Source organism: Poecilia latipinna, unplaced genomic scaffold, assembly GCF_001443285.1.
Source record: "Poecilia latipinna isolate Pla-1442-1.1 unplaced genomic scaffold, P_latipinna-1.0 Scaffold717, whole genome shotgun sequence".
Taxonomy (NCBI): domain Eukaryota; kingdom Metazoa; phylum Chordata; class Actinopteri; order Cyprinodontiformes; family Poeciliidae; genus Poecilia; species Poecilia latipinna.
The window spans coordinates 181,088-207,797 of NW_015113333.1; the positions used below are offsets into that span (position 1 = coordinate 181,088).

General features: G+C 39.1%; 1 protein-coding gene across 3 annotated transcripts in view; it reads right to left on the reverse strand.

Moving 5' to 3' along the window:
* Positions 1 to 13,885, reverse strand: part of LOC106955215 (copine-8-like) — a 137,508-nt gene extending 123,623 nt beyond the window's left edge. Inside the window, exons 1-2 of one of the 3 annotated variants that reach the window (XM_015045254.1) lie at positions 13,708 to 13,885; positions 13,243 to 13,518 (exon numbers count right to left, since the gene is read on the reverse strand). In XM_015045254.1, coding sequence (XP_014900740.1) covers positions 13,243 to 13,518; positions 13,708 to 13,718 — 287 coding nt within the window. In that variant the 5' untranslated portion in view covers positions 13,719 to 13,885. Of the gene's footprint in view, positions 1 to 13,242; positions 13,519 to 13,631 lie in introns of all 3 variants that reach the window. The other 2 variants (XM_015045253.1, XM_015045255.1) reach the window with 2 other exon arrangements.
* Between the last annotated feature and the right edge of the window lie 12,825 nt (positions 13,886 to 26,710).

Sequence of the window (26,710 nt, forward strand, 5' to 3'; positions counted from 1 at the left end):
TGTGGCTTCATGCTTTTACCATAAGGGATTAAATACAATCTGGCTAAACTGGATTGAAGATAACATGTTTGCAATGAAATAACAGAAAAAATACCTTTAGGACTTCAGACTCCTGGTTTATCCTTGCTGGCTATTTGCCAATAGGGAAATCAAGAGATCAAAATCTGCTACTACCGACCGGAAGTGTGCCGAACTAATTAGCTGAAACATGATACATATTATTTCTAATTTTTCTTTGCCGCAGATTAAATTCAACACGGTTGTTCAGGAAATTTGTTTTGATAAGAGGATTCTGTTACAGGAAAGCTTCAGGACAAGCTGTAAGACTTACTGCAGTATGCATAGTGAAATTTGGTGGAAGGTTCACTTTTGACAGTAAATGACTGAAAACAAATTAGTTCATTGTAGTGAATTAAAATGCGCCACTCACCCTGATTTGGTCCAAGGGGCGGGGGGAAGCTCTATTTGTCTGATTGCACAGGAGCGGAAGCTGTCCACAGCTGTGACTCACCTTCCTCAAAAGCTCTGACAGAGCTATTAAGCTCCCATTACTCCATCTCATACGTCGTCAACAGATGCTTCTGGCACAGCACAATGGGTGCAATTCACACAGGTGAATGACTCTTCATGCAACTGTCTTTTTTTATCAGGATCTTGACGGCAGAGAGGTTTGCCGCAGTCCATTTCCCATGGTTCATTTTTAAATTCTCCTCCCCCCCACCCCCTTTAGGTATATATGATTTTTAAAACTCCTAAGATACTTCTGCTAAGAACTATTGGTGCTCATCACATGTTGCCAATGTGGTTTATTGGACTGGAATGTTGAGGGGACATCAGGTCTGCAGCTCAGAGGGTTTGTGTTTTTTGATCTGCATTTATGACTCATTCTGTGACCCTGTTCTTTCCTTTCGTAAACAAGCACTCATGTTACCATTTTCCAACAGGGAAAAAAAAGAAAAAAAAGCACTGAAAGCCTTTCTGTTTTGGATATTTCATGACAACAACAGGGTTAATGACAGAGGTTCAGCTCATCATGGTGGTATGGACTGTACCCAGTCGGCATGTTTTGCATACACACCAGTTTATTGCTACAAGTTGTTGGATTTGGCCTTCATGTAATTTACACCTGTTTTCTTTCCTACATGCTTTCTTTTCCTTTTAATGACCACTGTTTGTCTCCATGCAGCCTTTTAGCCTTGTCTAATTTGTGGCTTGTCAAGAGCCACAACAGAAAAAAAACAAATGTAATAAGCCAGAAAAATGAAAATTATAAAATACAGCTGATATAAACACAAATCCGCGCAATACTTACGTTGGTAACATGCTTATTATAACACCAAGATATGTTAAGCCAGTCATCTGCGATTAGATTGTTCAAGTGATTTCTGTCATATTAAAAAGCTGATAATAGTTCAAATGAGTAATATTAAACTGCTGTTTGATCATGTTCATTTTATGGAAAACAGAAAATATCAGTTTTACAAAAGCATATACACTTGAAACGTGACATTACAAAAAGATCATGAGTTATTTCTGTTTTATTGCTTCCTCCATGATCTGATTATTATGTGCAATGCTTTTTTCTTCTTCTTCTTTCTACACTATTTTTATAAGATGAAGTTTTTGCTGTATGATCATTTTTGGGTCATACACAGTGAGGGCAAACCTGTGAATGTGTGAAAATTAAAATTTCTAAAATGACATGCAGTAACATGTAGCAGGAGAGTTTCCTCTTAACAGCATTATTGGCTGTAGCTCAGGGCAGGAATGAATGAATGAATGAATGAATGAATGAATGAATGAATGAATGAATGAATCAATGAATGAATGAATGAATGAATGAATGAATTGTAAAAAGAGCCACAAGATATTAAAGTGCCCCTATATTTCCCATCGAAAAGAAGTCATTCCAACGAATCACTGCCGTCAGCACTTTATCAGGCAAAGTAATAGTAAGATGGTAGTAGAACATATGGGCAATTTTCGTTTTTTTTTCTTTTTTCTAACTCTTCAGTTATGTTCAAGTTTGTTGTTGATGACGATTATATTACTTTCCATGAGACAAACATGTAAACAGTTGTGAAGGAAAACAAAATGTGAGCTCAAGGCAACCAAGAACAGGAAGTAGTTCTTTGGTTAACCTGTTGTGTTGTTGACCAGTTTCCTGTCGAGCTGGTTGACAAAACTATTTGACCAGCATTGAAAATAGCTTCACCACTTTTTAATTATTTTAGATGATTTAGCTGGTATTCAATAGAGAAAGGGAACTGTGAGAACATGGCAGACAAAAGATCATGTGTGTAGAAGCCGGGCCTGTCACATTGTTAGACGCTACAGGTGCCCTCTACTTCAGAGTTTTAAACAGTTGATAAACTAAAGGCTTTTTCTTTTTCTTTAACGAGTCTAATAACCTTAACTGAATAGTTATGTGTGTTTTCTGGGCTGTTGTCATCAGGCCCATGTTTAATCGACTAATCTAAGCTACAATAATCTCTTTTAAAAGACTTTGTTGGCATTTGTTTGACAGTTGTCAGACAGGAAAGCAGGTTGCGAGAGAGAACACAATTTGCTTGTGTTCTCTCTCACAACCCAACAACCCATGTTGGGTTATGTTTAAATAGTCCATAATTTAAATATACCGGTTTCAAATAAAAAAATAAACAGATTCACAGGAAAGATTTTCTTTGTTTTCTGTGATTTTGAACACGGAGTACAATAGATGTTGCAGTGTCCTCCCTCCCAAAATTGACTTTTTGGTTACAGTTATCCTCATGTTTACAAGCTTTCTGGTCAAATTCTCCGTAGGTCCTCTGGACAGATGGTGTTTCGGCTATGCTCCAGCCCTTCCCAGATAAATCTGACTTTGTCCGCCCATGACTTCTCTGTTCTCGTCAGATACCCCAGCGAGCCCTGTCAGCCCGAGAGCACAGATCAAAGCCGTGTCTCAGTCTCTCAACCACTAAAGCCAGCATGACAGTGAACCATCATTAACACTTCCAAAGAGTGTTAGCCTCCTTCCACTGAAATTGACATCACTTATGTTCAGCGGTGTCATCCGCTGGCTGGCTCACCAGGCCTTGTTTGCATTCGGAGAGATTCTCTCACTCGGGGACCAGAGCCGCAGATACGAGCATGATACAAGTAAGCGGGGTGGAAGAATTTGATGGCTGCAGGAATTAGACGTTTATATCTCAGCTGACAGAGCTGATTATAGCTGCTGCTTTGAGAGCTCTGACGCGCAGAGCAGCGGTTCTGTCCGGGTTGCAGGGGAACGTTTCAGGACGAGATGGCAGGTGAAAATCAATTTATTTTTACGTGTTTTTTAATCAAACCAAGCGCGTGGTTTCCAGGTCAGTGATTGGGATATTTTATTCATTGTTAACGTAATGACACGAGTGAAGGCAGCCATGGCTTTTGATATTGCAGATGCAAAAGCTCTTGAAAAGAGCATGCTTTATCTTTCCAACATGCCCACAGTCCATTTTATTGATTTAGTGAAAGCATTAGTCACAGTCTGTCAATTAGAGAACAGACAGCAGTTGAAAAGGAAATTTATAAAGGCAAAAGGGAAAAAAGGGAAAAAAAGGAATTCACTGAACTGTGATTGATAGCAAATGTTAGCAAATTGTTTGTGCCATCTATAACACGCTCAGTCGCTTTGTTAGCGAGTAAGTGTGGAAAATGTTCCAAAATTTGTTTGGCTGGGTTAAAAGAAAAGTTTCTCAGTGTCTCAGGGTAAACAAGCGACAATATGAATTGTCTCTCATATGCAAACACATTATTCCAGCTGTAGATCGGTGTTGTCTCCTAGGCAGGAATGAAAAAGCTTGATAGGTATTTTCCTCAAACCTTCATAAAAGAACCACAGACAACGTATATGAATTTTATGACTCAGAAAACTGCTCCTCCAAGCCGTTCACTGAGCGTTCTAAAGACCTGTGGTTACTGCTTGTCTTTTATTATCAAGCAAAAAGAGGGAGGATAGGTAAGGAAGACAGCAGAGACAAAATACTACTGCACACAGGCAGTTCCTAAGGTAGGGAGTATTCCGGTTGATAAGAAGGCATCTGTGGAAACATAATTTAAGGTCTGGGAAACACACAGTTAACTGTGTCACATGAAGACGAACAGGCAGATGTGACCTCCAGGTCAGTTTATACACACATAAGAAAGAGAACACTTTAAACTGAAAATCACAATAATACTGAATGTTGATTAACTATTGATTAACATTAGACTGAATATGAACAAAAGTAATAACAAAATGATAATACCAAAAAATCTCTCACAAAGCCCAAAACGACAAAAACAACAACTCTGACACCCTCTTAACATGCAAAGATTCTGGCTCACGGTGTTTTAATTCAACTCCCAAAGGAAGCGCGATGCTGTCGAGGAACCAGACCAGCCGAGTGAGCCACGAAATATGACACACAGAAGAGGTGAAACTCTGAGACCGTGAGTTACGTTTGCCCCCCAAAGAAGTCAAGTTTGGAGTCGGAGAGGCGAGCGCATTGCCATTGTAGGCCTTTCATATTCATCACAGCTTTTACAGCAGCTAAAGCACTACAAGGATATGAGGAAAAAGAAAACAATGCGTGGGTGTGAGCCACACAAATGAACAGAAAATATTGCATGCACAAGTCAAAGGCTTGTGATACCCTCAGCTGAACTGAGTGAGTTCCAGCAGAGAAAGCTGCGTCTGGAAGTGGGGAAAAGTTGGAGTTTACAGAGCATTATTCCCTGTGGTTGCAAAAGACCTCAGGCAGGCAGGTGGTTTGAGCTTACAATATTCATCTGGACAGGTTTAGTGTCTGTTTTTTTTTTTTTTTAACTAGAACTTACCTAAAAGGAAGAAGCTTATAAACTCCTCATCTTTCTTGAAAGCAAATCTTGCTTGAAAGCAATTTTGACATTACTTCCAAGCAATGTCAAAATAACAGTAAAAGCTGAAGTTCAGACTGACTCTTTAAAGGGGCAGTGCCATGTAAAACTGACTTTTTTGAGGTTTACATCATGTTATAATGCTATTCCCTAATTAAAAAACGTACCTGGAGAGTTGCCTTGATTCGTTCATGCATGTTTGAGAAATCCTTTAATTTCCCATTGCAACTATTCAGCTGTCCATAATGCCTAGCGCTGCCTTAAAGGCGCAGTTCCTCCTCGGAGCTGGAGTTTCGCCCCATAAAGCAGCCCTCCCCCAAACCACCAACTCTCATCTCCATCAGACTCGCCAACAGCAACATGTGCTACTTCTCAGAGCAATTCTGGTAAAACGGTAAGACGTTACTGAAAGGTCAGCAGAAGATGTAGTGATGACTTCCTGGAGGTGAAGTTTTAGAAAGAGCAGGAGTTTTTTAAAGAGCCCAATTTCCAGGAGTTAAATCAGGAAGTTTTTTTTTTTTATTATTTGATATATAACAACTAAAAGTAACAATGATACTTGATTATGCCATAACATGGTACTATGTCTGGATAACACATAATGCTGCTCTTTTAAACCACAATGTTGCAGGAAAATATCAAATGTATTCTGCGGAAAACCCCTTCCGGTGTAGATTCTAGAAAAGGACACTAAGTTCAAAGTTAGAGATAAAACATTTCTAATTGGTTTCCCTGTTTGTTGACAGATCCTTCAGTGCCTTCCCAGGAGGTGCTGTTTTATCAATTAATTGGTGACTTTTTCCTACAATTTTACTTAAATTTGTCGTGAGTTTAATTCATACATCTTTCCTTTTTGCTGACCATAATGAACTGCCTTCCCTGTTCCCCTGGTGTTGTGCAATTTGGGGTGTAGCCACCATCAATTTCTCATCTCACTCTCTAGTTCGCTCATCTGCCTTCTCCCTATTCTTTCCCCATCCGCACCTCTATCTCACACCCCAGAGAAGTTGGACTGTGCGACACTGGGCAGAGTGCCCATCTTATTGTACCAAAAAAATAAATAAAATAAACCGAGGTTATGAGAGAGCTGTGCAGGGGGAAAGAGATTAATCTGGCTTTAGGGGGTGGTGTGTTGCAGCCAACTTGCAGGATAATTATGTTGTGATTTGCAAAGCCGAACTCATCTTTTTTCACATGCATTATTCGCGTAGCTAATTAGTTTCTTTGGAGGGGCATGTATTTGTACCAGAGAAGCCGAAGCAAAAAGACATTCGATGTGAAAGCGCCATCATCAGAGCTGTGATGTGAAGTGAGGGGGATTCCCCCCTTTGGAGGTTCCTAAACTCCGAGATATGCTTTTAAATCTGTTTAAGAATCTCGAAGGACGCATTATGAGTCGGAAAACCTGGTTCTCATGAGCGCAAATATTTATGCAAATGCAGGTCATCCGCCATTTGGAAAAGGGAAATGTAATTACGGCAACACTTGCACCGAATGCGCTAAGGAGAAAAGCTGCAGAAGCCAGCATGCCTCCATTTAAGTTGCTAAAAAAAAAGAGTCATTGTGAGACAAGAAGCTGCAAATTGTATTAAGATTCAAGAGCTATCTTCACCTTAATAAAGAACATGGATTACATGTCACGATTAGGAAAAGGACAATCCGTTATTAGTTTAATTGGTTCTCTCCTCTGCGTTCAGTCAATGTGACTTTTGACTCGGCGCTCGTTAAGCGTTACACCTCACAGGCTCCATAACTTCCATTTTCCCCATTAATCCCACAGAGCTGTGCAGAAGGCTTCTGGTACTTTGTGTGTTTAGAAACTTATTCCTCGAACAGACCTTCAGGGGAGACATTACATTGATTCTGAGCTCTGGTGATGGTTCTGACATGCACCTGGTCAGAGTCATTAGGACCACTGAAAGCAACAGGAATTAAGCCTTCTGCAACAGATGGTTCCCCCCCCCCCAGAGGCCTAAATCTAGTTTTTTAGTTTGATGTTCTTATCTGAACGTGTAGTAATAATAATAACAGTTTTGAAGGCAAACTTCCTTCCAGCTCAGACCAGAGCTGTGAAGGAAAATGTTCTTTCAGTTTTCACAGAACTAAGATGCAATATTTTACAAACGTTCCCAATAAAAGCCTTTAAAAGATATTTCACCCTGAACCTCAATTCACAGTGAATTGAGGTTCAGTGCAGTTTCCTCTCTGCTCACAAAACCAACCTGAATGCTAGGCATTCTTGTGCTCAGGCTTTCATTTGTCCGTGACATAATTTAATGAACTTTCAGAAATTGTTAATTGCTGTGGAGTGCATACAGACGAAAATAATAATTCTGTGTGCATCGTCATTGATGTTTGACAAATATGAAGAGGAACAGGTGAATAGGAAGATGTGACAAGGGAATGACTGAACAAAAACAGTATGTACAATGGGGAGGCGGATTACTAGACATTACCTATGAGTATAATTAACAGAATTTGCTACGCCATTGCGGGAGGACAAACTGAGGTACTGAGGGAGCACGGCTGGAAATGACCAAGTAAACATAAAGAAATGCTGAGGAAGTGACTGAGCAAGACCAGCATGTGAAAACACAGGCACAGATAAAATAATCATCCATCTGCCTCTGGTATGATTTCTTTTTGTCTATCTGTCAAGAAGTTATCCCAGGTTTATTATGCATGTAATCTCACTGAGAAACAAAGCTCATCTCTCAAGAGAAGAGCTTACATTTTTTTTGAAAATGATGTAATGTATAAGATATTCTGGGCGACTTTGGTAAGATTGTAAAAATAGTTCTGCCAGTGAAGGATGTGCTGAAACTATCAATTTCTCCGCCTGTGCCTGGTGTCTGTACATCACAGTCTAGCTTACGGTGCTTCATTTGTTTCTGATTTACCTTCCACACAAGTTAAAGCCATAATCTGCTCTGAGTAAAGACAGCCCCAAGTCCAACAAGTGGTTCGTGCACCACAGTTTGAAATATGTGATTTTAAAAGATTCCCTCAGCGACTCTTCCATCCAGTTACAGAAATGTAACGGGATGGTAATAAGATGAGGAAATGGGAGCTTATTGCCTATACATTGTCTACAGTCCTAAAATGAGAATTTTATGAATAGGTTCGTCTGCGAAACACTGCGAAACGGCAGTGAGTCATGCTAGCTGAACTCAGTGCTTCTTGGTATCATTTTAAGCAGCTGCTTGGGATACACAAGGTACCCTGTCTCTCCTCAAAAGGCTTTGAGAGATTGTTAAATGGCTACAGGCCACACTGGATGCATAAGTCATTCTTTGTGTTGCTGAATTGACTGGTAAGAAAGCAGGGCCGAGAGTGTAAAGCAGACTTTGACTTGCCTGTAAATGGGTTTACAGGGATTTCAAATGGCGCTGAATGGAGGACGGTGGCTTTGTGGCAGAAGGATTTACACCTCTGCTCTCCTGTCCTTTTTTTTGTCTTCTCATTTACCAAGATAGTCAGTGTTACTGGGAACCAAACCACTGACTGTCAAGCCCTGTGGGATTATAAATACCAGTTTAAGAGTCCCCAAGAAAAAAAAAAAAAGTGCCTTTTTTGGGACTGCCAACCTGTCCTCCCAGTTTTGTTCCTCTGACACATCTCTTGGAGGCCAGGCTTCTTCACAAAACAAACACACACACTCATAAGAGTGCTGCATAAAACAGTGTGAAAAATGTGAGCTGAGCTCAAAAGTCTGCGCTTGCTGGAACAAATCCTCGTGTGCTCAAAGCCACCTTTGTTTTAATTAAACGTCCTGTTGCTAATATTGTGGCTTGTAAAAATATTCAAATTCCTTGAACATTTTTCCCCTTTCGTCATGTCACAGCCTATGTACTTAAATCGGATTTTATATCATTTACAACAAAGTACTCCATAATTTCGAATTGGAAGGAAAATTATGGTGGTTCTCATTTTTTTTTTTTCAAATATAATTCTGAAAATCCCTTTTTTTAACCTACTGCCTTCAGATGTCAACTAAATAGCTCATATAATCCATCATTTTATTAAAGCTGATGGAAGTCTAGCAACAATAAATGAGATATTGGTGAAAAAACAAAGAAGCCATAAGTCCAGTCAAGTCATAAACTTCACACCATCCCCATGGCAAAGCTTGGTGGTGGCAGCATCATCTTATCGAGATCCATTTCTCAGCATGGATAATTAAGCTGATAAAAGCTGGTAGGAGAATTGAGAGAGCTTGTAACATGGCAACACTGGAGGGAAATCTGTAAAAGGCTGCAGAAGGCTCGAGTATGAGTGAGTCTAAAAGCACAACCAGAACCACAATAGAAAAAAAAAAGATCAAACCCATGATTAAGATATTAAAATTATATCCAGACCTAAGTCTGAATAAAAACCTGTGGTATGGCCTGTCCAGTCACCCTTAGGTTTAGCCATTTTAAAAAGCAGAATGACAGACTTGTAGCAGTAAATGGAGATAAAGGCAAGATAAGATAAACTTCTCTAGCTTCTCGAAGATGTTTCACCTCTTGTCCAAAAGGCTGCTTCTGTGTTTAGCTTGGTCGGAAGTAACAGGCTTACTCAGAATAATCACAGTAATAGGGCCATGAATGTCACTAATAGGGTAATTAAGATACGTTGATCATTGACCCTAATTTCTGCTCTGCTCAGTGCAGCGCCACTGGTGGCTGAAATTCCCAAAATGTCACGTGAGTTGTTTTATGTAACTTCACCAGTATGTAGTATATACTTTTCCTTCATCAAAAAAATAAAATAAAATAAAATAAAAATCCCGATAAAACATGTTTAAGGTTTTTGTTTGTAATGAGAGAACATTCCTAAAACATGAACATTTGAAGTGAATATTCAAAGTTTCTGCTTGTAGAAAATGCATTAGAGCCAAAAAAAAAGGAAAAAAAAGTATAGCATTCATTTCTAAAAGCCTTATTTTCATCATTCTAAACCCAAACGCTTGACTTGTCTTCTTAAACTGAATGAATGACCAACTAATTCCATATAATTTTCTCCCTATTTGCCTGATCAAGAGCCCACCCACCCCTCTCCATTTGACACTGGTCCCGATAATGGTGCATTGTCAAAAGCGCGGCTGCAGCTTGTAATAAGGGGTATTTACCCTCAGGGAACAGCAATCATCATGGATGGGGGCATCGCAGAAAGCACACAGTCGAAGGAGGTGCGAACACCACCAAACACAGAGGCTTCTTTCCTGAAAAGGAATCTGACTCATGGAACATCTGGGCAAAGGATTTGGGGGGATTAACGAGGTTATTATAGGTGTCTGAATGTGACAGAAGGATCTCTGAGTTTATCTGCCCTGCTTCCAAAAAAAGCTGAGACAGTTGCAAAACTAGCAGTTGTGGGAATAAAAAAAACAAACAAACATCCAAACACATACTCAGGCATGTGTTTGGATGCATTTTGTTTTCAAGAGCTGAGGACACCAGATGATTATTCAGACTCTAAATCCTCAACAATCACCAAAAGAATGATCAAAGTCTGATTAGAGGAATGCTTTATTTTCATTGAACAGAATATGACCCTCATGGAGGACACATCAGAAGACAAACTGCAATATTTTCACATCATAAGATTGGGAACTTGAATAGAAACAAATCCAAATCTTACACAATGGTTTGAAAATATTTTCACCTCAAAGCATTTCAAACTCACATGGGTCAATTCTGCTCTGGGCAGAACCACTGCTGCACCACCTTGTTGCCAACAATATTTATTCATAAAGGGATAAAAGGATTCAATTCAATGCTGAAATAAGACAGCAAATGGCAAAGTCCTAAAATATAAATAAATTTTAAAAAATGTAATTGAGATATAAAAAAAAATTAACATAAGTTATGTTTTATTTACATCCATATCATTTTTAAATATGTATTTTGTTCACTTTGTCCAATCTGGCAGAAATTTAAAAAGCTGCAGACTGCTTTTGTTCATTTCCAGGTCAAAACCTTGAATATTCATACTGGTCAGACTTCAAATGTAAAATTCTTCACCTGAATGAGAGTATTTGCAACTCAGTTTAAGTTGTATTGGCCCTTTGCTGTTTTAATGAAAATATAAAAAGGAGTCTTTTTTTTTATATATATATATATACATTTTTGGCACTTATGTTACCTTAGATTTGACAGATATAGATCAGAGCACGGAGGCCGGTTAAATCTGAATTATCTTTCCTGCAGACACAATAAGTCACAGTTTGAGACTGCAGGAAACACTGACTGAATTTCTGTAAACTAGACAATGTGGAGTGGTGACTCCATGTAACACATGTACCATGATCTCTCAAGCAGAAAAGATAAACTCAATCAAAAATTAACTTCAAAAATGTTTTGGGTGTTTTTGTTTGTTTCTTTTTTTTTTTAGGCCAAACTTTTGCAAGCCACTGCACTTCAAGCACAATCACAGCAGGAGCTGTGAGCTTAATTACTGTAAGCCACATGTTCTTTTTTTTTTCCACATGATTAGCATTGAAACTGTAAATCTACTGCACATCAGATGGGTGCTTTTCTACAGAAAACACTGGCAGTGAAGCAGGATGGAAAACCACCAAACACCCTCTTTCCAATTACTGGTGTTGACTCAAACTCATCGTCTTTCCGCACGAGGGGGATGATCAACACTCAGTTGCGTTTCCTACTTTTCCAACATACATCAACATGGGGATATATTCAGAGAAACCATTTGCATAAATGCTGGTGGGGCTCAGGATGGAGCTCATCATTTACCTGAATGCTGTCTAATTGCACATGCTTGTGTATGATGTGAGCCTATAGTCAGCTCAACTTGGCATGCTGGGAAAGTTCAGATCCAAAACTTACGTCAGGATCTGCCAGGTGCTCAACTTGGCATTTCGCTACCCGTCCGTTCTCCATTTGAACTGACTGCTTACTAAAGATTTCCATTTGCAACATAACTGTTGTTCATTCAGCAAATTTCTTGAAAGGCTCCGTATTTTCCTTTTCCTCCCGTTCTGAGCTGAGAGATGTTGAAGCAAGCTTCTCTGAAGGTCAGAGAGCCCATCAATAATGCACTCACAGCTTGTTATAACTCAAACTCACTCAGCTCCAATGGCTCACCAACCAAAAACCCAGCATCAAAGAGCAGAAACATGTGTGTGTGTGTGTGTGTGTGCGTGCGTACGTGTACACATTCTGGAGTATTTAAGGGACGAATATAAAAAAACGCTTTCTGTTAGGAAGGGGAGTGACTGTCTGTATTAGGATTGATCTGGTCTGGCAGACATTCTTCTCTTTTTTTTATAAATTATTTCTGAAAATGAAAAAATGTAGAATATTACAGAACAGGGAGCGAGCTTGAGGCCAGGGACATGGGCACAGTGTGAATGTGATGCAAAGCTTTGAAAATGTAAGTCCCTTTTTTTTAAAAGAATGCAGCAGGGGAAGGGTTGAGGCTTTCAGAGGTCTGTTGGTGCTGAAAGCAGCCAGCTACTGTACACACCTGCACATGAGAGAGGCTTTAGGATGCAATGAGGCTATTGATTTTTCATTAAGAACTAATAATAATAATAATAAAACGCTGATTGTTTTAAAATCAGCGTGACCCAAGATTTTAAGGACATAATCACAGCTTAATTTGAGAAGCCCACTTCAAGTCGTCTATGCATAATGCGTAGCGGTTGCTCTCGATTAGGTGAATGGCTCTCCAACCAGGGCCTGGCATGAAGAAGGGGCCACAAGGTCAAATGGCAGTGATAAGTAAATAGGTACACAAGCAGGGATATGAAAATAGAACAAGAACCAATATCATCCGGAACAAATAAGCCATAAAATCGGGGCTAAATACTATGAATCCGACACTAATTTGCGCCATTTGCTGGGTCCCATTTTCAAAGGATCAATAAAGAAAACTTCTTCAGGGACAAATAAAAGTTAGCTTTTGTTTCCAAAGTCTTTCTATGATAAAAAGAGAGAGAGAGAGAGAGAGAGAGAGAGAGAGAGAGAGAGAGAGCTTATGGCAAATAGGCAATAAAATAGTTTTTTCAGGCAGAAATGACACGTAACTTCTCCTAACTGCCCTCATCCCCTCACCTCCAGTGCCCTGGACAGAGAGCCACACTAAACCAACAGCATGTGTGAGGAATTGAGTCCACTGAAGGGCAACTGCTGTCCACCGAAACACCCCCCACGTCCACGCAGGCACAAATCAAAACGAGCAACTTCGGAAGTTACATTCGCCACATTAGGCAGGATCGCCGTATCATCGTGGAATAAGCACATCTCACAGACAGGGTGGGGCTCTCTCTTTCTCTCTCAGAACTTTCCCCGCACGCCGTCCCGATTCCCGAACTTTTCATTCACGCGTGCAGCTTCGCACCGCACTCACCTGCAGGAGACGGTGATCTCCACTTTCGTGGCCGGAATGTTGCCGGTGATCGGGTCAAAGTCGTACACTGATGACATGTCCCCCAGCTTGTCCATAACGTCCCCCTCCATCATCTCCATGGCGAGAGCCTGCGCCGGCTCCGGTGTGATCCGAGAGGCGCACAGCCTGGCCCCGACGGAGCGCGTCGAGTCTCCCCTGCTGACTCCTGAGACCAGATCGGAGACCAGACGGCCTCCGGTCCGACCGGGTGAGGCAGCCACTTCACAGATGTTGAAGCTGGAGAGGATGGAGGGGAGTGAGCAGTGAGTGAATGGAAAAGGGGGGGTGGTGGGACATTAATTAATAAATAAATAAAGCGCAAAAAATAAAAAAAATAAACTGTAGCGGACTTTGTTAACTCGCCAAGCAGCGTGAAAATCTGAATACGGGGACAGTATCTGAGATTACTGTTGCGCCCTCACCGACCTGCTGCACATCGCATGGGGAGGTGGACCTGCTCTTTGATTTTCTCCTCAGTCTGTGCGCACAGCGGAGCGTGTGAGAAGAAAAGACCTGATAGCTGCACTTAAACCCACCCATCCTCCTCCCACATGGAATTACACTCAAGTGCTGCCAACCCAGCCCATGTACCCCGCTGCTGCTGCTGCTGCTGTCACCCTGCAGAAGATGAGCTGTAAAGGAGTAATGACAAATTAATTACGATGTGATGTTATGCTATATTGCAGGTGCTCTGCTTTCTTGCAATGTGCAGCATTTCTTTAATAATAATTTTTAAAAAAAATCCACTGAAGCTTCACTTAAAACATAGTTGCAGTTGCAGACACTTTATATGAAACGGTGAAATAATAAATGGATGAATGAGACACACATTTATATATATATATATTTAATAATTACATCCCAATCCCACACTTCGAAAGTTAAAATAAAAACTCTGCAGCAGTGATATTAACGGAACCACGTTGTAGATGCTGTCATGCTTTATCTGTCATTTTGAGCGTTTGGATATACCCTTTAAGAAACGGGGGCAGGCATTTCAGCACCACAGCAGTGGAACAGCTCCATGAGCCGAGGGGAAATGAAAACAAGCTGGGGGATTATTTCCTTACGGAGTTAAAAACGGTACATTGCACCAATTTTTTTTTCTTTTCTAAATGATACTGCATTTTACTTCCAGTTGTTTACATTTTTGTGAACAAAGGCAATTATCTGCTTCTAATTGTTTTTGTTTTTTTTGTTTTTTTATATTGGCAAGCTGGGTCACTAAAACAAAAACCGAGGTGGCGCCATTAATGCTGTGGAGAACATTTCTTTAAAAAAAAATGCATTGGTCGTTTGCATTCAGACGATTAAGCGTGAAAAACATTTTTTTTAAAAAACCTTGTTACATATAACGATTCTGCAAAACAAATTAAAGGTAAATGCAAGAAATGGGCATAATTTTACTTGTTAAAATATATCAAAAGTTGTATTATATCTTAGGAAAAAGTTTGCGTTTGGGCTGAAATCATTTCAGTGAGTTGCTTCTTGTAGCCATCTACCAGTTTCTCACATCCATCTTAGGGAAGTTTCAGCCACTCCTTACTTTCAGATCTCTGAGAGGTCAGTAACATCTACTGCCCAGTTCAAGTAACACCTCACACCATCTCAAAGAGATGAAATCCAGGTTTTGATTCAGCTCAGAACCGTCCAGTTCCCTTTTCTCAGCAAACATCCCGAGTTCGTTTATGTCACGGCGGCAGCAGCTAAGCAGAGAAGCCCAGTGACTTGAGTTTTGATGAACATGGTCCATCCAGTGTGTTCTGTCTCCCACACAGCTTTTCCCCCTCATTCATGAACAAAACCCCAAGAAACTGCTCCACTTAAGCCCGACCCGAATAACACTCTCTACCTTGTTTTTGCTCAAGATCATGGTCACTGATTTGGTGGTGCTAGTTTTCCCATGTGACGTAGCTGCAAACTTTCATGCTATTCAAAGACCAAATGTTTCCTCTTTGCACACATCTTTTAAAAAAAAATTAAGTCTCAGCAATCGCTTTCTGAGCAGTTATGTTTTATTATATAGCACAAAAGAATGTTAAAATGACTTTTTCTTGGTTATTATAGTTTGTATATATCCCAGATATTGCTTGAAAATAAACAGATAAACAGAAAATAAGCAGTCCTGTGTGTCTTTTTTTTTCATAACTCCACTGCTCCTATTAAACTTTATTTTCAAACATATTGATTAGGGTTTAAGAGAATAAAATGTACATAATTTGCTACAAAGATGTAATCAACAAAAATTTAAGGCTGCTTATTATTGGATGATTGCACTCTATTTAAGGCAAGACGCCAGCAGTTCAGGCTTTAGGCTGCCTGATTAAAAAAAAAAAAAAAATCAAGACTAATCACCAGGAGTAAATCACGTCCAGATTTAAAAGCCCAACGAATTTGTGAAACATGTTTTACATAATGTGCTGAACTTACTCAGTTCCCCACCTGCAAAGAAGGAAACCGTATTGTCACTTTTGAATAACAGCTATTCCCAACTGTGATGGTGTCTGTCTTCTTCTAACCCGCCACCTCACTGTTTATCTCATTTGTTGTGACACGGCTCATCCCTCTCTGTCTCTTCTCATGAATAAACAAAGGATTCACACACAAATGCACAGTAACACTTGTGGTCATGAATAAACCACTTACCAGCTGTTTGCCATAGATTACTGGACTGCATCTGGAAACGAATCACTTTGCAACAACTTGGAAAGCTTCATTTTTTTTGTCTTTTTTTTTTTTTAATGTTCCGATGCATCACATTTTTCTATGTCATTGCATCTTTTGCCTTATACTTTTTTTCACACATATCTCTCACACACACAGGGGGAGACACAAACAGGCATAAAGCACTTCACCGCCTTTCATAAAAGGCTGCTGAGGCACACAGCTCTTTTTCCTGCGTAGAGCACCTAACGTCTGGATTCTGGAAATCAATTTACACCAGCACAGGATGCTTTCTGCCCACACAGCCCTCCAGCTCTGCATCAGAAGCGCACACGCACACAGCCGCACAAGGGGAGCGCGCAATCATTCTTTCAGAAGCACGCAGAGCTGTGCACACATAAAACCAAATTATTTTCTCATATGTCACTGAACGACCCATAAACAGAGATAAAGAGGCACACACATCCACAAACGCACACCCACACACACACACACACGAACATCTCTTTCTCCCTCTCTTCTGGGTGATTCATGTATTTTGAGGGTTGGCTGTTCGGTGTGGGTGAGCATGTTATTGCAGATGTTCCACAGAGTGGGCTGGAGGGAGCAGAGATGGGGGGGAGGGGAGGGATGTTGAGAAAGGATGAACAAGGCATGTCCAACATCCGTTCTGTCTTGTAGAGTAGGAAATTTAAACAGTGTTTAGGAACTTAAACTCAGTGTTTAAAATGACATTATCTGTCTGGTACAGATCCACAGGGTGCGCTGATGAGAGCAGCAACAAACAATAGTGACTGTTTTGACCCATGACCACTGAACACTTCTCAATTACAGTTTCTTGCAAAAGTACTCACATCCCTTGAAATCGTACAGATTTTTTTCTTGTTACAACAGCAGGCATCTTCTATGTATGTTTGGATTTTGTTTGATAGAATGTCAGAACACAACAACAAACAACAAATCCATCCACTGTACATGAGGTTTTTTGTAGAACAAATGTATCTATACTGAGAAAAAATTACACTAAGGTGAACTCTAACTAGCTGAAAGGGCAGTTATTTATACTTAATTTTATTTGGAGGTGTCAGAGTAAACAGGACTAAATGTAAGTCCACAACATACTATTCAATATTGCAGTTTTAGAAAGAACAAAAAGTCTTATTCCAACCTTCACAAGTAAATACTACTTGATGTTGCTCTCTATCGTATGAAAGTCAACATAAATTATTATGTGATCACGAGTAGTTGTGTTGTAAATTGTCACTGAGTGTCATAAAAAGCACTTATAAGTAGAATATATTATTATCCAGGTTAAAAGATGTTTAACAAATAAGTGACTGTAACTCTTTGCCATCAGCTTCAGCAGAAAATGCATTCAGAACTCAGTCATATACAAAACAGCTTTCTAATTAACGGCTGACATTTGAAAAATAATGAAGGCAAAATGATTAGCAATCATTAACACCAGTAACCTTGGTGCATTGACTCAGTCAGTCACAGTTTCCAAAACGGCCAGCACTGCAGTCTGGTCAGACACGGTAAAAAAAAAAAAAAAAATTTAAAAAAATTAGAAAAGACTTTTTGCTTTTCATGAATTATTGTTTTTAGTCAAATTTTCAACAGAACGCACTTCCAAAACAGATGTCAGTTTAAATGCTGTTGTCATCCGACAGCAGTGGACCGGGAGGTGGTCAACACGTTGCTCAGCTGGTGACATTAATAACACCAGGGGGGATTCAAATGTATCCTCTGCTGCTTCCCAGTCCTTTTCTCTCCGACTTCCTGCAGTTTTCTCGGCACTAATTACAGTGTTTATTCTGACTTGCGTCATGCCATCCAAAAATATTGCCTTTCTGGCAGCAATTATGCAAAAATAAACAAACATCCTGTCAAGTAAACATCTGATGACATTGTTCTTCATTCTTATGAGTGTAGTTTCAAAAAGTAATATACTGTATCTCATCAGTTTATTTGTGCTTTGACATCCCATCTTAAAGCTTTGCTTAGCTGCTAATTGAAGTAACTGGATTTACAGCTGTCCTGGGAGGAACATGTGTTTTTTTCCCCACCAAATTTGACATCAGAAAGTCATTTGAGGGCCAAAAGCAGTTGCATTGCTGCTATTTGGTGTTATGATGTTGTCATGAGTTAAACTCAATGCAGTTTCACAAAAGACAAAAAGTCCCATCTCCATGATATCTGTAATCAGGGCCTGCCCATGCAGTGCATGACAGGAACCTTTTGTTCTACACTTATCACCCTTAATGCGGCATTATAAATTTAATATTTATAGTCTTCCTCTACGCTGATACTGGACAGCATACCAGTGCAGGTTGTTGAAGCTCAATTTCACACAGTTTTCAGTCCAAATGCCCAACAAGAGACTGACAGATGTCCGCTGGAGGTGGTGGAGGTCTTTTTTTGTCTCCTTAATCCTCCAGATCTTCTCGATCATTTTCATCGGCTGGTTTTGTAGGAGGGACATCATCTGGTCCATGGGGGGACAGGTTTGAGGAGTTGAGGTCAGAAGTCAGATGCACCATGTGAGGCTCAGACAGAGGGAAAGATTTCCAACAAAGGTCTTTAGGATCATCTAAAGTTTTGGTTCCCTCAATTTAGAAAATCAAAACTCAAGGAAACACCTGCCTGATTTACCTTCTTGTATAGTCCCCCGTCAGAGAACTTGGGAACAGGAAATTTAACAAGGCAAGTGATATCAGATCTGAACCTGAACAATATCAGATGATACATAGGGTACTCACAGAAAGGAACATTGTAAGGCTGCTTTTAAAGCGGGTGTTTCTGCTTTTTATCAGAATTCCTTTAACTCAAAAGAGTTAAAGCCAGTTCTTAGTTTAAGATGAATAGTTTTTTCCCCCCCTCATTTCTGCCTTTGCAATGGTTCTGCTTAAACATCTCTTTCTGTAAATATTTCTGTCTTTGTTCTGTAGCCTATACTCATTATCACAAAACATTAGGCAATATCAAGAACAGTTAGTTATAACTACAAAATTTCTGAAGAAATTTAACCGGGGCCTGCCAAAGTGTCCCCTTCAGTTGGAACCCAGCGTTCTGATGCTAAAAATTAGCCGCAATGCTAACGTAAGCTACAATGTACTTAATAGCATGTGGAGAGTCACAAGCATGTTGAGTAACATGGATTTACTCCATTCAGTATGTTAAAATTAGTGTGCAAGCTGAAATTAGCCAAAATGGTAATATTAGCCTAAATGCAGCCAGTGGCATGTGAGCTATAACTAGCATGTTGTCTTATAATGACTTCCTCCATTCAGTGTGCTAAACTTGGTTAATAAATAAACAACATAGCTAAAAAGCTCATTTTAGGAAAAACGCTACTGTTAATGTGAGCAGTAGTTACATTAGCAATGTTTGTGATAATGTTTGTGCAATGCTTTCTGATTTTTACTTTTGCAAAAGTAAACTTAAATTGTTTACTTCACAGCACTTGGTTACCAGAAAACGCACTCATCTCTTAGCAACAGATTAAGAACAAATATTGCTATTGTTCAAAAAACATAAGATTTCTTCTGCTGTTTCGAAATAATACTTATCACTACTTAACAAGAATTGTCCAGTAGGTGAAAATTGCAGAAAATATTTTTTTTATTTATTTATTTTTTCGTTGTTGTTTATTGTCATTAGTGGCAAATGTATTATAAAACACACATTCAACACAAAAGTAAAAATCTTGATTTATACTTTGTGGCAGTTGGTTACCAGTAGAAAATGCTCATCTCTTAAAACCAAATTAATAAGTTATATAGTTTATAAAACATAAGCTCTTTCGAAATAATGCTTACCTGATTAGATTCAAGACATTTACAGTTGGTACATTTTGGAAAAGTAAAAATCTGAAGTTTACTTTGTGGCACTTGGTTACCAGAAAACACACTCATCTCTTAGCAACAGATTAGCAACAAAAATTGTTATTTTTCAAAAATATAAAATTTGTTCTGCTCTTTCGAAATACTATCTTACACTATTTAACAAGAATTGTGCAGCTGGTGAATTTTGCAGAAAAGTGTAGTTTTTTGTTTGTCATTAATGGTAAAACAGACATTCAACACAAAAGTAAAAATCTGATTTATAATTGGTGGCAGTTTGTTACCAGTAGAAAATGCTCATCTCTTAACACCAAATTAATTATTCTGCGTTTTTTAGGTGTCTTACATGCATTGCATGGAAGCATTGAAAAACAGTGTAAACATTGGTGTTTATGCTATGACAAAGATGGACTTTGTTTATTACAGGTTACTTCTGAAAGTGCTTGATTTCACTCGATTTTATTTTGGGGTATCTGAGTGATAAAGACTGTACTCAAATGCACCCCAGATTTTTCAGTTAAAAAAATAAATAAGTAAAATGATAAGATTATTTTTGATTCCCCAATAAAATATCAGGCTGCAGTGATTTGATCTGCCAATTAAACTATAATACGTAACCAATGCGTGAAACATGACAAACTATGACTCAGTTCAAAGGGTGTAAATAACAGTATTTTGTTGACTACTCCATTGCAGTGAAGGAGAAATACTTTATAACTGCAGATTGCATCAATAGGCAGGACAAACTCAGGGTATTAGGGATAATCCCTGCTCACTTACACTTGGTGGATAACTGAACGCTGCTCCCTGACATTGTGGATCAACTTAAGAGAAGCAGCTTCCTGAATTTGCTTTTCTGTTCTCTGTTCCTTTTTTTTCCTCTCTAGAGAGGCCAGCAGGACACCTTGTGTGTATTTACATTACTATTTGTTTGAGATTCGATTAGATTCAGAAGACTGCTTACAACATCTAACAGCAGGTAAAAAAAATGTAATGAACTGTTATATTGTAATGAATTGTTATAGAGACATTTTGGCAGGCTCTTTTTTCGTAGTATTGTTTGAATCTAGTTACTGTCTCTCATTTGTTAATGAGTGCAGAACCTCATAACCAGCGAACGTAATTTCAGAGCACAGTATTATCGACGGACAAATGTTAGCAGAGACCTTTAGAGATCTTTAATCACATTTAGAGAGTGACACTTGAGTGTCTGAAAACTATGTAATAAGCTCATAAAAATAACGCATTTGATTAATTTAACATTAGCTTTAGTGGACCAGAACTGCATCATAAAACTTCTAGCTTATAGAGAGCTCAGTGATTTTATCTGAACTTTAAAAGGAATGGCTTAATGGGAATGCTGATAGCAGTTAGATGGGTTTTTTTAATAAGTCTTTATAGATCTTTATCTGAAGTGTTGCTACTAAAACTCTGATTTAAGAAAATGGAAATGCAAAAGGATGAATACATCTAACCATGGATTCTCTTTCAATAGTGCGAGGTGGCTTAGATTAATTTTTAAATCCTTTTTCATCCAGTTTCACACTAAATGAACTTGACTGGTGAATTTGTTTAGGATAAATACATTCCAACAACAGTGGCTGTAAAAATCACATGGGCAGTCAGAAATCATTTTATAATATAAAATATCCTTCAAAAAAGAAAATCTTGTGTGATGATCAAAACAGTAGAATGACTGGAAAACTCTTTATCAGAAAGCTTGATTGGATTTATTTTTTAGGTGAGGCACCTTCATGCACCCGGGAAAAGACGGCTAACGTTGTGGGCCCTGACCTGAACCGTCTTGAAAATGTCAGACATTGATAGTAATGCAACCAAAGAAATAAAAGAAGCAAATCCATGCCAGATAGGAGAATGTCCAAACATCCAAGCGGAGTTATACCAGAATCTTGTTGATGGCAACAAAGACTGAGTGGGTTTGTCTGCAATTTGTAAAAATACTGTCAAATATTTCTGGTGATGTAAATATATATATTTGAGCCGGTGTGTATATTTTTTATCCTGTTTGGAATAGAGAAGAGCCACGAAAAAAATTCAACCCTAACAAGCCCATTCTTGCTTATCTTCAGAGCAATGTTTCATTAAACTACTCAAAAAAAAAAAAAATGAAGGAACAAATGCATAAAAGACCTCAAGTCAATTCAACTTCCATGCTGCACTGTATGTTTCTCAGCTGTGCCCTGCAGAGAAGGAAGAGGTTTGAAAAATCCAGTTCAAAGGGCCACATGTTCCCTCCCAGAGAGTAATCCTGCTCTGTGAGCCAGTGGCTTAATCCAGACTCAGACCCCCTCCTCATCAGGTGGCAAACATCACAAAGGAATCTTTTATGAATGACTCCTTTGACTCTAGCAAGCAAACACACGCATGCTGCCCCCGTGGTGAACCTGTGGCTCAGTGATTGGCTCAGGTGCCAAAGAGTCCTGAGGGTGCAACAGGGATTCAGACGCTGCGATGCGTTGGAGCTGCAAGCAAACTGAAAATGGCCAGATCTGCTCATGAGCTCATTCACATTTAAAAAAAAAACAAACAAAATCAAATAGTTAGAGGCTATTCAAAGCAACTGCTTATGCAAAATCTTTAATAAAGTCCAGCATCACTGGGGAAAGTTAGCATCTCCAGAGATGGTGCCTGGACACTCTGCTGGTTCTTGGCGTTTCTCCATCCAAGCATGTCTGGTGAAAGTTTACTTTTCAACAAACTGGTGTGAGCTCTGCTCTGTCTGAGCGCAAACGGAGGGATGTGAAATCGACTGGCCAGCGCATGAAATACTCACACACTACGACCCCATAAGGGACTTTTTAAAACATCCTAGGGAAGCACTCAGCTTTGGCTCACGGTTGATGGAATAATTTAACTCCACATATATTTATTCAGCATTAGCCAGAAAGCATATTTTTTTTAACTATGCCTTCTATTAGCACCAGCAAGAAATGTAGCCAAATGGCTAAAGAATGAGTCCTATTTAACATTGGCAAAATGTATTTAATAAACCTTGTGTGAAAGTACAGCGCTTTTTTACCATGAAATGTGATTGCTGAAATTACGTTATTAGGGCTTTGATCTAAATCTTGAAAGCTCCAATTGTATGATTAAAATTACACCTACATTATGAAGCTTTGATGGAATAGATCCCGCCTTAAATGAGGAAATTCTCATTTGGTTTGTTAATCACAGGAAACAAGATGAAACAGCCAGACTTCTCCTTGATGTTTCCACTAATGGCTCGCATTAGTCAATAATATTATTTAGAAGAGAAAGATAGCTTAAAAGAAAATGTTTCCAAACTTAGTTGGTAATACAAATGTTCTTTGAGTCGACGTTATATTACGACCTCAGTTGATAAAAGGGATCGTAGCATGACACACTTTGAATGATGCATGAATGCATGTTATTTGGGCCGACCATGATGTTTCTTTGTTACGGTCCACTTCCTTAATCCTGAGCTCTGGCTGAACAGAGAGGAATATGACAATGACTTCAGCCTCTTATCTCCTTACATGAAAGCTAATCCTCTTCCAAAAAGCCACAAAAATACCAAAATTTGAAGTCGACACTCCTTGAACCCCTTAAGTAAAGACACGTCTTTAAGAAGAGTCTTTTTTTTTTTGAGCATTTTATTGTCTGCATAGTGAAATGCGGAGTCGTTCATACCACTTTAAGGTTTATATAAGCATAAACCTTAAAGCCGCAGTAGCTAACTTTAATTAAAATATGTTTTATACATATTTGATAAAACTGTCATCGCAGTATATGGTCAGAAATAAACCAATCAGAGCCAAGAGGAAGTACTTGGTGCCGTCAGTCACACTGTCAGTGTTAGTCATGGACCCACTGACCAACATATAAGCGATCTGGGGGTGACAGTCAATGGATTCATTCATTTCTTTTCATATAACAACTAAGCATTACATTGTGTTAGTCTATCACTTGAAACCCAAACAGAATAAACCGAAGCTTCTTGTCGTTGTTGTTGTTGTAAAGTTCAAGTGGTGTGAATAATTTCGACAAGTCACAGTACATGCTGTAGTTTCCACAGCACGATCACTTCATGACATGTTATTTACACAAACCAAGTTCCGGTGCAGCTTGACGGCTACTTTGATGCAAACGTTGAAGGAAGCCGGTTGTCATTTTTGAAGAGATGCACATGAAAGCACGGCGTAATTGGTTTGGACAGGTGGAGGATTTACAAGCTGGATTTATTCAAATTTAAAAAATGAAATAAAATAATCATCGCATGTCGTCGTGCTGGTAAATAAAAAAAGGGTTGAGTGTCTAGATAAGGAGCCTGGCAGGTAGGTAATGTTTCACAGTACTTTTATGGCAAAGGATCAAAGGTCCATTTCTGTTTTCCCTCCACCCGTCACATCCGCCTTTACACCTCCAAGGGATTTCAGCCTGGAAGAGGGTGTAAATCACAGCGAGGTGAGAGTGTGTGTCCTGAAAAGTCTTTGTCTCGCTGGATTCTCAAAGCTTGCCTTCCTAACACCTGTGCGCTTTCATTTTAAAGCATTCCAGAGTGAGTGCGTGGGCGCTTCCTGTTTACCAGCATGGTGGAGCTCGCCTTCTACCCCGCTGTGGCGCTGATCTACTTCTTCGGAGTGATGAAAGCCTCAAAGGAGGACAAGGTGGAGCTGAATGACGGGGCGTCGATGAACGTGTTCTGCCTGTTTGTGTTGGCGCAGCCCTTGTGTCTGGTGTTCGGAGGATACACCGGCATGGCCACCTACCTCCTCACAGCTCTGGTGTCCTACAACTTCCTGCCCTGGAGAGAGACGAGACAGAGGGAAGTGACAAAAAAGAAGAAGAAGAAATGAGAACAAAAGAAGAGATACAGAATAGATTGCAGGTGGAAGAATACATAAACGAGAACAAATGTAATTCAACTGAGCAGCTCGGTGTTGTTTGCTTCTGTTGATAATAGTTTTGACTTTTAATTTTCTGGGGCAACAGCCAAGGAATTTCGTCCAGTTGCTTTTGACACAAATGCTTTACACATGAAGAGATTCTCTTTATGTGATGTACTGAAACATCCATTAAACCTCCTGGGGTTTTAGAGTGGATAGGAGGCGAGATGTGATGCAACAGTTCGCCGCAGCTGACACAGTGTTGCGTTTACAACGTATCAAAGATGGATGCTGATCCTTCTCTCTTATCTCTCGTGAATCCCTTTTGCTTTGACAGCTGTACTACTAAATGTATTTGGGGATCTTGGTGAATAAATGCTGGACATAAAAACGTTTGTGAAAAGCTACATGGATTTTCTCAGATGTGAATAATTGTTTTGCTCATTTGTGAATTTTACATAAATAAATTCTGTCTTTTCACAATATGTTTGGAACTTCAAGGAGGGGAAAAAAAGAAAACTTAATGTCCATGAGAGATACAGAGGTCTACTCATAATCAGCATGAATTTCATGTTAATTTTGTCATTTTAAACCCCTTTTTTTGATAAGCTGATCTACCAACATACAAGTATTTGCCTTTATTTACAGTTTTTCTTACATTGAGCCTCAGCATGATACGACCGTCACTATGCTTGACAGCTGGAGCAGCATTCCTAAGTAGCATTCCTCACATTTATTACTATAATCATACTATTTGTCATTGGGACCAAATTACTCAAATCAATCTTTGTTTTGTCTCATCATAAAACTTTTTTTTTTTTTTCTTTAGATGTTTGGATTGTCTCTGCTAATTTCAGTGAACAAAGGAGGCTTTGGGAACAGCTCTGCTCTCAACACCATTGAAAACTTATGCCCTATGAATAAAAGCCAGGTCTCATTAGAAAAAAAGAAAAAGAATTAAATTCATTTCTAATCAAAATAGTGGTCAAATATCCATTTAGAATCATCTCACTGCTCGCTGATGCAGTGAGATGCATCAACGAATTCTTTTTGATGCTATCAAAAAGAATTTAGTTTATTATTTATCCCAACACAAGCTGGAATTGATCCATATATTTGAGGCTGTGTGTAAATGCGGTAATTCAAATGTCAGATGACAAATTACTTACATTTTCAGTGCAAGAGTAGAATTTAAAATCTTTGTAACGCTTGCATCCAAAACTTCTGCTTTCTTTCAGATATACTCTGTTCTCCCTCAACTCTGTGTTCGCCCGCTCACATTTCATGCTTCCTGCACACACATTTTCTCCTCCCGTTTGCTTTCCTCTCCTTGTGCAAAGAAAAAAAATTAAACTCCATGTACATTAAAGAAAATCCAAAATAACTTCAAGCAATTCTTATTGCTTGAAGTCATGGATGTTAGTTGCTATATAATCACTCAAACACAAAAAAAAAAAAAAAAAAAGCGAGTGAATGTAAACATCTGACTGAAACAGCTTGCTTGGTTTGGTAATCTGATTATGATTCATTCTTGTAAGTTTCCTAAATTCAAAAGATTGTGAAAACGAATAGCTTCAGAGAATTACAGTGCGCGTGTGTGAATATGATCAGTATACATAGCAGACAACCGTTTGAGTTAAAATGAATTTGTTGGAACTGCTTGCAATCAAAGCATCCTGGGGCAACAAACTGACCAAATCTAAGCAGGACACAGTAAGTTGAGAGTTTTGAGTTGCTGAGTCTTGTGACTTTTGCACGGTCTCATCTCTAAAACTAAACTAATTCAACAACTCAACATAAACACTAATACTGATCTCCTTCTGCTTTTAACTGTTGCATTAGTTAAGTCGGCAAAGACTCAGTGCCACTAATTTTCATTTTTACTTCAGGAAACTTCTCCTAAAGTGACAGATGGCTCAATTTGATCAAATATTTAACACACACTGTCAGCAAAAAAAACCCTAATTATTCTCAAAGACAAAAAAAAAAAAAACACGTTTTATTTTTATTATCCTCCTGTGTTCATGAATGACAGTGTAACCCTCTGATGTG